Genomic DNA, 13,831 nt, shown 5'->3' with positions numbered 1-13,831 from the left:
CTCCTCCTCCTCCTCCTCCTCCTCCTCCTCCTCCTCCTCCTTCCCCTCCTCCTCCTCCTCCTCCTCCTCCTCCTCCTCCTCCTCCTCCTTCCCCTCCTCCTCCTCCTCCTTCCCCTCCTCCTCCTCCTCCTCCTCCTTCCCCTCCTCCTCCTCCTCCTCCTCTTTCCCCCCTCCCCCCATCCCTCTTCCCTCTTCCCTCTCCCCCCCACTTTCCCCCTCCTCCCCTCCCCTCCCCTCTCCCCCTCCTTCCCTCCCTCCCCTCCCCTCCCCCGGCCCCACAGGAGCAGACGTTTCGTTCCACAATGTGCTAATGACTTGCACTTGATTAGAACTGGCCCGGGGTGGTCGGCGGCGGCGCCCTGGAAATTCCGGGCGAAGGCGAGGGGGAAAGATGGCGTCGGTTGGCGGTCGTCCGGAACGAGGGACGGGCGCTCGCCGGCCTCGCCAGGACGCCCCGGATCGCCTTTGGGATTTGGAGGGATGACGTGCGTGCTTTTAGGGTGTGAGTGAGTGTGAGTGTGTCTGTCTGTCTGTGTGTCTGTCTGTCTGTGTGTCTGCCTGTCTGCCTGTCTGTCTGCCTGTGTGTGTGTGTGTGTGTGTGTGTGTGTGTGTGTGTGTGTGTGTGTGTGTGTGTGTGTGTGTGTGTGTGTGTGTGTGTGTGTGTGTGTGTGTGTGTGTGTGTGTAGAAAGTGTGAGAAATGAGAATGGGAATTTGGTAATTGTGTGTAATTTGTACTAATCTACAAGCATGCATATGTTTATGAACACAGTACTTACTTATTCAATTAGGCCTATATGCAGTGAGGATGTACATGTATATTATTATTTTCGTATGTTTATAAGTTGGAGAGTCTTTTTATTTATAATTTACATCAATCGGTTTGTCTTATGATCTCACTTGAACATTTGCTGTGATATCAACTGTCTGTATTAAGAGGAATTGAGTTTGGGAAAAATTCCATAATGGAGCAGACAGTGTTTTTTCGGAGTCTTCGCCATCGTCGTCCTCGGCCTGAGTCCTCCCTGTCCCCCTCGGGCCTGATCCTCTGCTCAGCCCTGGTTACTGACAAGGTGAGCAAAGTTTCAGGTGTGTGGGTGGCGGGCATCACACGCCGGCCGGGCGCTCCTCGGCAGCTGCAAGGGATTTTTGGCAATTTTTCCTTTAGTTATATGTATGTCTATACATATGTGTGTATATATATTATATTATATTATATTATATTTTATTATAAATGTATATATATAATATATAAATATAATATACATATAATTATAATTTATTTATTTACAATCAGTTTTAATCAAATCCTTTTCTAAAAACGAATTATTAGTCTATCTCTAGACAGAGAGATGGATTTAGATATATGTAGACCTAAATGTGTATTTCTTCGTGGATAATATTCGTTTTTTTTTTTTTTTTTTTTTTTTCTATTCTTTTATCCGTGGGTTTTTTCCCCCACTTTGATGGGTCTTGCAGCCTATTTTATATTCTTCAAGGTCAACACGTGTCTAATATTTGTTTATTGTTTTCTTCCAGCTGGTGTTTGGCGGGGAAAGGCAGGCCAGTGTTACCAGGTCAGCGGAGAAGCTTCATAGAACGAGGATAGAAATTATACAGTGTTGCCAGAATTTTTCGAGGGTAGGGCATATCTCTCTCTCTTTTACGACGAATTGTTTTAGGAATATATGTTTTTGAGATATTTTTCTAATGCTGTATGTTCCCAGTTATGAATTTATGTGTATATTATTTTTATTAAGAATGAAATAAACAGTGAAATGATGATTTTTGTTAAATTTATCCCTTGACACTTGACAAAACATTCCCGGAATACGAATTGTTCCTTCACACGCCACATGCATTCCAGAATTACCGAAGTCATTAAGGACTCATGATTGAATAAATGATGTGTGACCAACTCCCCCCCCCCCCCCTCCCCTGTCCTCCCTCTCTCTCCCCTCTCCCTCCCCTCTCCTCCCCTCTCCCTCCCCTCTCCTCCCCCTCCCTCCCCTCTCCTCCCCCTCCCTCCCCTGCCCCCCCAGGGAGTTGGTTGGGGGTAGGGGGTTGGTGGGGAGAAGGGAAGGGGGGAGGGGGGAGGGGGCAGTCGTAAATCTCCACAGCAAAAGTTTGAATTGGAACAACCTTCAGGAAATAAGTTTTTTTTTTCTTTTCTTTTTTAAGGATTAAACGCAACTTCGCTTTGTCGTTAAAGTTAAGGAGTTTGAATATCTAAGTTTTCTTTTGTTTTGCGAAGTCAGTGCGTGTAATGTCGGTTGATTTTTCTTCAACTTTTTTTATTTTGTAGAAAAAAATGAAGCCCGTTATAGAGAGAAAAAAAAATATAGAGTGAAAGTAGATAATTTCCTCATTCATATGTTATGAATAAAATGTAAACATCCCTCAGTCATCTACTGAAACAGATGCAATCTATACCATTAAAAAGCATCTACTTTGCAATGTAACATACTGGAAATGATAAAATATATTTTTGCTTGCTCAATACCGAGCACATTTCCATGGCAAAAATAATTGAATACATTTTCATATTCTTTATAAAATATAAATAATATAAAAATGCATTCCCTGTCTCCATGACACTCTGACACAGGAAGGCAATAAAACAAATTAATTAAATATGGTTTTCTTTATTTCCCCAAAGGTATGCAATACTGACCAACAATGGAAACAGTACAAAAATGCCCCACACAGACTAGTACGCACATATATGGTTTCGTATAATTACTGCTCAATTACACTAATCTTTCCACATTACCATTAAAAAATTAGCAGGTTTATAAGGCACTGTTTGATCAATAATGAAAGAACAGTAGTTTTGATGATGGTATTCAAACCAAAGACATTTTACCATTAAAGATCGAATAAATCAAGAATGCGTTAAAAAGGTAATTCCAATCTCTGAAAAATAATCCTTTCTGCTTAAGCCTAAAAAAAAAAAAATGATACACTTGTCAATCGAGAAAGGCACTGCAGTTGCATGAAAGAATATGGGTATCGGCAGATGTGTTTTCCTCCATCTGAAGCTCCGAAGCTTGGGTTGGTGTTCACGGCCGCCCTTGCTGAAGCTCGAAGCCCTGGCGTTGGCTGCTCGGACACCCCGAAGCTCAGGGTTTACAGCCTCGGGAAGCCGCGAGGCCTTAGTATTCGCTGCCTTCTTCGCTGTCCAGGATCAGGCTCTCGATGTCCAGGACGTCGACGTGGCCCTTGCCCCGCCCCTGCGTCTGCGTCCTCCGCAGCTTGGAGCCCAGCATGGCCACGGACGACCCGTGCGCCTGGCCCTCCTGCGCGGCGGCGGCGGTGTGCGAGCGCGGCCGCCCTCCCGCCTGCTCCAGCTGATGGCCGCCGCTGTCCACGAAGGACGACACCGAGCGGATTCTGCTGGCGTCGGAGGTGCCGCTCGTGCTGTGGCTCCTGAGGGCGGCGGCCAGGCTCTCGTGGCTCGGCTGCAGCCTGGGCATGGCCTTGAGCTTGCCCACCGTCTTGCCGTACTTGCCGAACGCCTGCAGGGACTCGTCGGAGGCGGCCGACACGGACACGTCCTTGAGGAACTTGGCGAGCTGGCCGCCGTCGTCCTGCGCCCAGCTCCTGGCCGCGGGGTCGCCGGGCAGCGCGCTCAGGTTCCACGAGCGCGTGATGGCCTCGATCTCCGTCTGGCAGCTGGCGATGTCCGTGAAGGCGTCCAGGTTGAAGGACGTCTCGAAGGGCGAGTCCTGCGCGCTCCCCGCCTCCGCCAGCCGGTCGTCGGCCGCGCTCGCCCCGGGGAAGGGCGGCTCCCGCTCGCCGCTCTCCGCCTGGTCCAGCAGCTCCTGCACCCTCTTCTGCAGCGGCTGCAGGATGACGTCCAGCTCGGTCTTGGGCGTCGAGCTCTTCACCTTCCCCTGGAGGAAGCCCTCCGCGAGCCAGTCCCGCCCGCGGTCACAGAGTGGCTGCGGCGAGAGAACAATGTTAAGCACCCCGCAGACGCCACGCCAGGCACGGCAAATATCAGACCCATTCCCGAGGCCACAAACTCAACCGCCGGCCTCGACTCACCTCTTGCTCCTCCTCTTCCTCGTCGTCGTCGTCGCCGTCGTCGTGGCTGTCCCGGAACTCCTCGTCGTCGTCCTCGTCGTCGTCCTCGTCCAGCTGGGCCACTCGCTCCGTCACGATCCCCAGGGACTCGGCCAGGTTGTCGAGGCCGCCCAGGATCTGGTTGATCTGGAGCTCCAGCTCAGCCATGTAGAAGTCCTGGAGAGAGGAGGAGAGCGAGTGAGTGAGTGAAAGAAAACAACAAAGGCCACAAAACATAATAAGAACCCAATCACATTATATCACGAAAAAAACAGTCCACACACTCAAACACGTCCCCTGCTAAAGGCGACCGTTCTCGACGCTCCTTACCGGTGGGGTATTGTCCTTGGGCTCATCAACCACCTCGGCCTTCCTCTGGATGAACCGCAGGACTGACTGACACCTCTCCTTCGCGTAGACTTTGATGTCCCTCCACGCAACATCCACGCTGAAATGAAATGAAATAAAACCTCGGGATTTGCATTTTTTTAAAAAATCTCCCTTTCCTAATGTCAAGTCTCAAATTCTCATCACTAAATTTTAAAATAAATCGAAGGTTCACTGCCGTAGGAATCTATTTAACTGTAACAGATTACAGAAAGCTCAAGATACTGGGACAAATAGATTTTATGGAACTTCATTACATTCTATTAGACTCAATCATATTATTCCGTACTTTCCCAGACGTAAATCATAAATTCCCTTCACTTAACTCCATTTTGTAGCCCTTAATGATAACACTTCGTGGGACTTTCTTTAATTTTCCGGGATATATCTAAATGTGGCACTCACCCTGGCTTCCCAACGTAGGACTTCATGGCATGGACAAAAGCTGCCTTGTACAGAGCCCGGGTCAGCTGGTACAGAAGGGTGTATGTTATCAGATAATACAGATAACCGAGGGAAGTTACGTATCCATTACTCTCATTTTCCAGATCTGTTTAAAAAAAATAATCAGAAAGTGTGTTGTTAAAATGTGAAAAGTAGAGGTCTAAAATATGGAAAAGGCTTAAGATATATGTTAAAATATGAAGTACATTTAAAATATGAAAAATATTTAACACAAAAGATGGTATAATACAAAAATACGCAAATACGAAAAAATATGTTAAAATACAAATATATATAGTGTGTGAGTGAGTGAGTGAGTGAGTGTGTGAGTGTGAGTGTGAGTGTGAGTGTGAGTGTGAGTGTGAGTGTGAGTGTGAGTGTGTGTGTGTGTGTGTGTGTGTGTGTGTGTGTGTGTGTGTGTGTGTGTGTGTGTGTGTGTGTGTGAGTGTGAGTGTGTGTGTGTGTGTGTGTGTGTGTGTGTGTGTGTGTGTGTGTGTGTGTGTGTGTGTGTGTGTGTGTGTGTGTGTGTGTGTGTGTGTGAGTGTGTGAGTGTGTGTGTGTGTGTGTGTGTGTGTGTGTGTGTGTGTGTGTGTGTGTGTGTGTGTGTGTGTGTGTGTGTGTGTGTGTGTGTGTGTGAATGTGTGTGAATGTGTGTGAATGTGTGTGAATGTGTGTGTCTGTGTGTGAATGTGTGTGTCTGTGTGTGAATGTGTGTCTGTGTATGAATGTGTGTCTGTGTGTGAATGTGTGTCTGTGTGTGAATGTGTGTGTCTGTGTGTGAATGTGTGTGTCTGTGTGTGAATGTGTGAATGTGCGTGTCTGTGTGTGAATGTGAATGTATGTGTGAATGTGCGTGTGCGTGTAATTATATGCTTTTAATTCCCCAACAAAAGTCCTGCACTCACTGGGGAGGAAGGGCACGTGCGTCATGATGATCCTGACGAGGGTGAGGAAGGCCTCGAGCACCGTGTGGAATTCCCACAGCAGGGAACTGAACCACATGTAGCCCAGGAGCATACAACATACCAACAGCCCCAGCAGCATCACCCTACGTGGGGAAAAAAAAACGCAGAAAAAACAAATCAGACACCTTCTATCATCACCTAATTAAATAAGTCAATTAAACATAATGAAGATATACCGATGATCAAGGCAATTCTCACTCACGTCACTACAAGAACATCCTTGGAAGCTCCACTGAGGACGTGCCCGAGGCGACGGCAGACGGGCAGGTACCTCATCATTCTCATGCACCTGATCATGTGGACGAGCAGCATGCCTCCAATCAAAGACTCCAAGGTCTGCAACATGAAAGAGGAGAATCAGCATGGAGGAAACACGTGGGGTAAACTGGGGCGGACTGGAGGCGGGGGGCGGGGGGGGGAGGGGGTGCGTGTTATTCGTTATGATAAGTGGGGGGGGAACAAGGGTATATGTTGGCGTTTCTGTTCTGAATTCCATGATGAAATGTTGAGAGGAACGTGTGGAGAACGTTTCTCTCCTTAATGAAGAAAAAAATTCTAATGTACTCCACGATAACAGAGAAATATATATATGTGAACTCTCTACGATCTTAATACCATAAAACGAGAAATAGGTCAACAATTAGGCATGACACTCACCTTATCCCAGGTCGTGAGGCCTTTCAGATTGACATACTTCTGAAAGTAAGCCACACGCAGCTGCCACATAATGTATTCGGCTATTTGGACGCGCAGCATGAGGCACACGATGTAACTCCAGCTCAAGATCGTCATTAATATGTCTAGAAATACCCAGAACGACTTCCAGATCCTGTAAGGAAGAAATGTAATCTTAGTTTTAGCTGTATCATGTAGCTAAAGCTTGGTTACACATTTGATGAAAACAAAGGGCGATTCTCATTCATCTCCAAGCGTTCATTCCAAACGTACTTCAGGCGACACTTGTAGACGTAGATTGTGGTGCGGTAGAGGTAGTGCATGGAGACGGCCACCAGGATAACCTCGGCCATGATGCACACGAGAGACCAGGTCCCTTTGTATCGCTCCACGGCCGTCGACGACACTCGCACCATCACCTTGAAAATGGACGCTATTTATTATCTGTTATCTATGTATTATTAGCTATCTCTTATGACCACAGGAGTATTTAACCGCCTTTCTACACCGCCCCTTGGAGAGCGTCCCTCACCTGAGCACCGGACAATGACGGGAATTCGGCCAGCAGGTTGACGGTCGTGTAGAGGTCTGTCTGCGGGTGATACAGCGTCAGCTCCGTGACGACGGCCCGCGTGGCCTTCTCGTCGATCCAGTGCGACGCCTCCAGGAAGATCAGCAGCAGGACGGCGAACGTGCGCGAGCTCGGGAGGTCCTGCTGGTGGTCCGTGTAGCTGTACTGACTGAACATCCCGTAGTTGACGGCGAGGAAGTGCGCGTCCCAGTCCGTGTTCCGGTTGGAGCCGAAGCTGAACACGTGCGACACGCTGTCCACGTACTCCGGGATGCAGGACTGCACGTGCAGCAGGTCGGCCAGGGAGCGGTTGGACGACACGAGGTACTTGGCCGCCTCGCACTCCTCGGGGTTCATGTCGTACTTGCGGAGGCGCGGCCAGCCGATCAGGACGCTGTTCGAGTCGCAGAACACGCTGAACTGGGAGAAGGCGCGGTCGCTGTTGTAGGCGAGGGAGATCAGCTCGGACGACGCCCACTTCCACCAGTCCTCCTTCGTCACGATCGATCCGAAGGCCATGTAGTCCTCGTTCTTGCCCTCGCTGCACGCCTTGCAGGACGAGTCCTGGCAGCAGTCCGGGTACTTCTCCCGGTCCAGGCAGCTCCCGTTCGCCAGCGTGGTGAGCGTCGAGGCGTTCAGCATGTACCGCTCCGACACGTTCGAATTGCTGGCGATCACCACCAGCAGCGCCAGCATGAGCAGCAGGCCCAAGACACTCCGGAAGACGCTCGAAACCTTCTCCCGCTGCGCCTCCTTCTCTCGGCACCGCAGGAGGTAGTCCTCGCTGGGCGGGTGGGCGAAGCGCAGGTCCCGTGTCCGCTGCCGCTCTTCCAGTACTGTGGGGAAAGCATAGGAAATAAACAAACATCTCTTGTACCGCCCGTTGGATGCGAAATAACACTGTTAGTCAATAAAGATAATTCACGCTTTCTCTCAGGCTTTGAAATTTGAATCCTCAACACTTCTCTTTACAAAAAAAAAAAAAAAAAAAAAAAAAGAAAGAAAAAAAAAAAAAGAAGGAAAACAGATGATAATCGCATGCAGTTCAGGGGAAGGGAAAATGCGCTTTGTAATTCAGGCCCGACAATATGCTCTCCATTCCACACAATAAAACCGCAGCTTACACTTCTCACTGCTCATATCCTCGGTCCTGTTTTTGTACCCTCGCAACACGGTCTGGTAGCGGTTCCAGATGGCCACGACCTGGTCCAGGGGCACGGTCACGCAGTCGCTGATGCAGCCCCTGCAGCCGAGCCACCGGTACATGCACACCTGCCGAATAAAGGCGCATGAGCTCCGCGTCGCTCGACTCCGATATCCAAATATACCAGAATTACCCAACCCGATATCCACACACACATGTACATGCATTGCATTCTCCTGGCGGATTGCGCAAGCCTTAAGTGCCCAGCCGGCGGGGTTGTCTCATGTACCTTGTATAATGTGTAGATGACCACGACCAGCGGCTGCATGACGAACATGGAGAAGCACAAGGTCATGTAGATAATGTGAAGCCACACGGCGCAGTAGTCCATTGGCATGCCCGAGCCTCTGACCACAAGGACCATGCAGCACATTGCTGGGAAGAAGAATGAAGTTAGCTAGCAAATACACACACACTCTCACTCACACACTCACTTACTTACTCACTCACTCCTCACTAAGTCACTGACTCACTCCCTGACTCACTCACTAACTCACTCACTCACTCACTCACTCACTCACTCTCTCTCTCTCTCTCGCGCGCGTTACGAACGTTTTTATCGTTATATGGAGTCACAATGACATTTACTTGTCAGAAACGTCATGATCAAGGTCTGAGACTCACCGGCGAAGAAGCAGCAGACGATCCAGCCGACGCACTGGGAGAAGATGAAGGTGAGGCTGGACGTCGCCCTCCCCTCGCCGCTCTCCCCCTCGTCGTCCTCGTCCTCGTCCTCGTCCGCCTCCCACCCGGCCTCGTCCTCCTGCCGCGCCCGGCCCTTGCACTTGGCCCTCCGGCCCTCGAACAGGATCCTCACCAGGCAGGCGAAGGCGCGCCGCAGCTCCGCCAGGAACTCGAAGATGGTCGGCGAGCACTTCTTGGCGGCGTCGCGTCCGCCGGCCGCGGGGAGGGGCCGCGCCTTGCCCTCCGCGCACCGGGCGGCGGGGTCCGCGGGCCCCAGCGCCTCCTCCGGCGGGCCCTCGCTCTGGGCGGCGTTGGGTGTCCTCGAGCGCTGCGTCACGTGCATGCCGTCCATGTCCTTGTCCTGCAGGAGGCTCAGGTGGGCGTTGGTGAGCTCTACCGTCTGCGCCCACCTGGCCAGGGCCGTCCAGGTGCTCGAGTTGGGGTTGTACAGCTCGCTCTCCTCGTCGCTGAGGCCGGCGTCGCTCTCGCCGTCGCCGTCGCCCCTCGGCTGCGTCGCCGCCTCGCTCTCCCTCGTGGCCCGCAGCGTGTCCAGCACCGACTTGTTGTTGTACTCCTTCTCCTCCTGAACAAAGAAAAAATAAAAAAATAAATACAATGTCACTCCTATATGCATTTATAACCAAGATATCTCCTCCTTCTGTCCTAACCTTACAGAACAACCTACAAGGCAATACTAAAAAATAAATAAACAAATAACTGAAAAATACATATCAACAGTCCTCAACAACACCAACGCCTACCATATTCCAAACTTCGCGTCTTTGCCAACACCACTTCAAAAAAAAAAAAAAAAAAAAAAAAAAAAAAAAAAAAAAAAAATCCCCATTACCTCGGACGCCCCCCCCCCCCGACCCACCTCACAGAATCTCGCGTTACTCACCAATCTGTTACTCATCTTGAACACCATCTCCAGCAGCCATTGCACGGGGAGGAGGGCCATGGCGATGATGCAACCGTAGTACATAGGCTCGATATGCATGTCCGGAACCATCATGGTGTGTTCGGTGTTGATTCTCTGGGGATTCGGGAAATAATCCGGTGAGTGAATGGCATCCACGTGACTTAAATAGGATGGGGAGATTGTGTTTTGTTTGGATCGATGGAAAAGATGCCCCCCAAAAAATTTCTTTCTTTTTCTCGTTCTCTCGTTTCCTCTTGTTTTTCTTTCTCGTTTCACTCTCTCTCTCTCTCTCTCTCTCTCTCTCTCTCTCTCTCTCTCTCTCTCACTCACTCACTCACTCACTCACTCACTCACTCACTCACTCACTCACTCACTCACTCACTCACTCTCACTCTCACTCTCACTCTCACTCTCACTCTCACTCTCACTCTCACTCTCACTCTCACTCTCACTCACACTCACACTCACACTCACACTCACACTCACTCTCACCCTCACTCACTCTCTCACTCACCCACCCTCCCTTCCTGCTCACCTGCACAACGGCCAGCGAGATGGTGCCGAGACACAGACAGACGATCAGGCAGATGGTGAGCCGCTGCAGCCTGTAGAACTTGGCCGTGCTGGACGTGGTGAGCAGGGACGTCCACAGCATGTGCTCGCTGGCGTACTGGGGCAGAAAGTGCTCGAAATCCTGCAGGAAAACGAAGGGAGGATCGTTTCGTCAAAATACGCTCTCTCGCCCTTGCATTGTCATTTCGCTATGGTCATGTTGGGTTGGATTTTCTTCTCGGGGTGACAAGAGCAGAAACAACAACAAAAACATCAACAATAACAAAAAACTAAAATAATAACGAAGACAACAATAAGAAAAGCAAAAACAAAAACAAAAACAAAATCAAACAACAATAACAAAAACAAAATCAACCAAAATAACACAAAAACAACAACACCACCACCAAATAGCACGCCCTCCCAGTGCCTCACCTGGAAGAAGGTGGTCGGGCTCTCTAAGGTGATCTCTCGCTCCACCTTGGCATCCTCTGCCTGCACGGCCAGCCAGCGGTAGCACGGGTAGGCGTACCTCGCCCCCAGAACGAGGTCTACCACACTCGTCTCGCACACGTACCAGCCGGCGCTACTGCCTCCGCTGTTGTCGTGCCACAGCTGCACCTTCAGGATGTCTCCCAGGGGCTCCGCTGTCCTGTTGGGGGGAAAGAAGGGAATTGGGGGGTTATGGGTATTCTTTTTCTCTTTCTCTTTCTCTTTCTCTGTCTCTCTTCTTTACCTTCTACTACCCTCCCCCTCCCCCTCCCTCTTCCTTTCCCCCTCCCCCTCCCCCTCCCCCTCCCTCTCCTTCTCATTCTTCCCTTCCCCTTCCCCTTCCCCTTCCCCTTCCCTTTCCCCTTCCCCTCCTCCTTCTCCGTCTCCCTCTTTCCCTCTTTCCCTCTTTCCCTCTTTCCCTCTTTCCCTCTTTCCCTCTTTCCCTCTTTCCCTCTTTCCCTCTTTCCCTCTTTCCCTCTTTCCCTCTTACCCTCTTACCCTCTTACCCTCTTACCCTCTTACCCTCTTACCCTCTTACCCTCTTACCCTCTTTCCCTCTTTCCCTCTTTCCCTCTTTCCCTCTTTCCCTCTTTCCCTCTTTCCCTCTTTCCCTCTTTCCCTCTTTCCCTCTTTCCCTCTTACCCTCTTACCCTCTTACCCTCTTACCCCTTCCCCCTCCCCCCCCCCCACCCCACCCAAGAAACCGGACGGGCATTCCCCGTTAGCGACTCACGTGAGGATGAAGGTGCAGAGCGCCCCCCGCGTAAACAGCTGCCCGGTTTGCTTCGACTGCAGTTCCCTCGTCTCGCTCATGCCGTGAGTTCCGTGGACGATGGCGTAGACCTGAAGGAAGGAACGAAGGAAGGAGAGGTTGAGGAATATTGATATTATTTGGCTTCTTTTTTTTTTTTCATTCCGATGCGGTTTATAATATATCTCTCTCTGTCTATTCTTCTTTGGTTGACTATAATTTAATGTTGTTCCTCTTCCTCACAAAACAAAAAAAAAAAAAAAAAAAAAAAAACTTCCAGACGTCGTAAACCGCGTTAACAAAATAACAATCACATGAACTCATAAATCAATAAAACTAAAATGAATTGAAAAATCCCCCAAATACCTTGGACGTGGTGCCGGCATTCCACTGCGTGCCCGTCTTGATGGTGAGCAGATACGCCCACTCGTGCCGCGGGTCATTGTCCCTCAGCCAGATGTTTCTGCGCTTGAGTCGGTGTCGCTCTGACGTCTGGAGGCCGAGAGCCATCACGAAGTACAGCACGAGGACGAGGACGATGAAGTACAGTGCCATGAAGGTCTCGACCAGCATCAGCTCGTTCACGGCGATGGTGCTCTCCTCGCTCAGGATGGGGACCGTGCGGGCGCCGAAGATGCTGTGCGTCGAGTGGCAGCTGGGGGGGAGGGAGGGAGAGGGAGGGGGTGGAAGGGAGATTGTGAGAATATGGATCAAGGAGACTGAGGGAGATATAAGCATGTATGGATAAAATGGGGGGTCTGTTCTAACCGAGAAAAATCTGAGGACATACCCTCCAGTAGATGCCCAGTCCCCTCTTTTCCCTCTTCTCCCTCCCTCCCTCCCTCCTTCCCTCCTTCCCTCCCCTCCCCCCCTCCCTCCCACCCCTCTCCCCTCCCCCCCTCCACCCCTCCCCTTCCCTCCCACCCCTCTCCCATCCCCCCCTTCCCTTCCCCTCCCTCCCTCCTCCTCCTCACTTCCAACAAGTTACCTGCAGGTGGTCAGGTCCCACGTCGAGAGATTCCCTTCCACCGAGCAGTTCTCCGGCGACCACGACTTCGCGTTCCAGACGAGGCACTGGGACCACCACGCGGCCACCTTGAAGTCGGCGCCCTGGACAGACACGTTCTGTCGCGACCTGACGGAGGGAAACGTGGAATCAAGGGCGAGGGGAAAAAAATGGGGGAAGGGGAAAAAATGGAGGAAGGGAGGGAAGGGGAGGGTGGAGATTTACAAGTCTCATTGACTGGGAAACAAGAAGAATGTTTAGATTTTTGGTGCAACGTTATCTTTCATTCGCCTGCAAGCTTTGGAATACATGGAGAACACTGAAATGAATACATATGCAATCAAGCAAATACAAAAACATATACACACAAACAAAATAAGTAAATAAATAAATAAAAAGATAATTAAGATAAGTAATAAAAAAAAATAAAAAAAAAAAAAGCTGACACCAATTCGCTGACATCGATCAACCTTCTGACATCAATCACCCCCCCTGCAGCATTGCGTGCCAAGGGCATTTCGCACCGCTGACGGCACTCGCGACGTGGCACTGCTCTACCAAAATCAATCAATAAACATAAAGGTAGAAAGGCAAATTGATAATAAGATAAAAAGGCAAATTAATAAAAAGGTAAAAAGGTAAATAGGTAAATGAATAAAAAGGTAAAGAGGCAAATTAATAAAAAGGTAAAAAGACAAATTGATAAAAAGGTAAAAATGAAATTTAACAAAAAGGTATAAAGGTAAATTGATAAAAAGCTAAAAAGGTAAATTAATAAAAAGGTAAAAAGGCAAATTGATAAAAAGGTAAATATGCTAATTAATAAAAAGGTAACAAGGCAAATTGATAAAAAGGTAAAAAGGCAAATTAATAACAAGGTAAAAATGAAAATTAATGAAAAGGTAAAATAAGTATATTAATAGAGAGAGCAATGAATAAAAAGATAAAGGAGACGAAAAAAAAAAAAAAAAAAAAAAAAACATTCAATAAGGAAATTTAGGAAAAAAAACATAAATAATTAAAAAAAAATGGAATAACTAAATAAAACCCAACACAAACAATCTAACAAAAAACAAAAACAACAAAAAAAACGAATGAATGAATAAAAAAAT

At 49.1% G+C, this 13,831-nt stretch overlaps 1 protein-coding gene and 1 long non-coding RNA gene across 2 annotated transcripts in view; one reads left to right on the top strand and one right to left on the bottom strand.

Annotated features, from left to right (window-relative positions):
- The first annotated feature begins 242 nt into the window (after positions 1-242).
- Positions 243-1,781, top strand: LOC125045544. The gene is made up of 2 exons (XR_007116558.1): positions 243-485; positions 1,538-1,781. It is a non-coding gene; the product is annotated as an uncharacterized LOC125045544 (long non-coding RNA).
- Positions 1,782-3,016: 1,235 nt separating this feature from the next.
- Positions 3,017-13,831, bottom strand: part of LOC125045208 — a gene marked incomplete at its 5' end in the record, with an annotated part of 11,249 nt that continues 434 nt past the window's right edge. The window contains 18 exon segments of the mRNA XM_047642349.1: positions 3,017-3,942; positions 4,049-4,243; positions 4,397-4,514; positions 4,859-5,003; positions 5,803-5,945; positions 6,065-6,198; positions 6,520-6,691; positions 6,811-6,956; positions 7,070-7,944; positions 8,233-8,380; positions 8,542-8,687; positions 8,937-9,579; positions 9,898-10,032; positions 10,454-10,612; positions 10,906-11,122; positions 11,696-11,805; positions 12,080-12,368; positions 12,702-12,848. Coding sequence (XP_047498305.1) covers positions 3,154-3,942; positions 4,049-4,243; positions 4,397-4,514; positions 4,859-5,003; positions 5,803-5,945; positions 6,065-6,198; positions 6,520-6,691; positions 6,811-6,956; positions 7,070-7,944; positions 8,233-8,380; positions 8,542-8,687; positions 8,937-9,579; positions 9,898-10,032; positions 10,454-10,612; positions 10,906-11,122; positions 11,696-11,805; positions 12,080-12,368; positions 12,702-12,848 — 4,711 coding nt within the window.

This window comes from Penaeus chinensis, chromosome 37 (assembly GCF_019202785.1).
Source record: "Penaeus chinensis breed Huanghai No. 1 chromosome 37, ASM1920278v2, whole genome shotgun sequence".
In the NCBI taxonomy this organism is placed as follows: Eukaryota; Metazoa; Arthropoda; class Malacostraca; order Decapoda; family Penaeidae; genus Penaeus; species Penaeus chinensis.
This window is presented reverse-complemented; position numbering and strand designations above follow the sequence as displayed.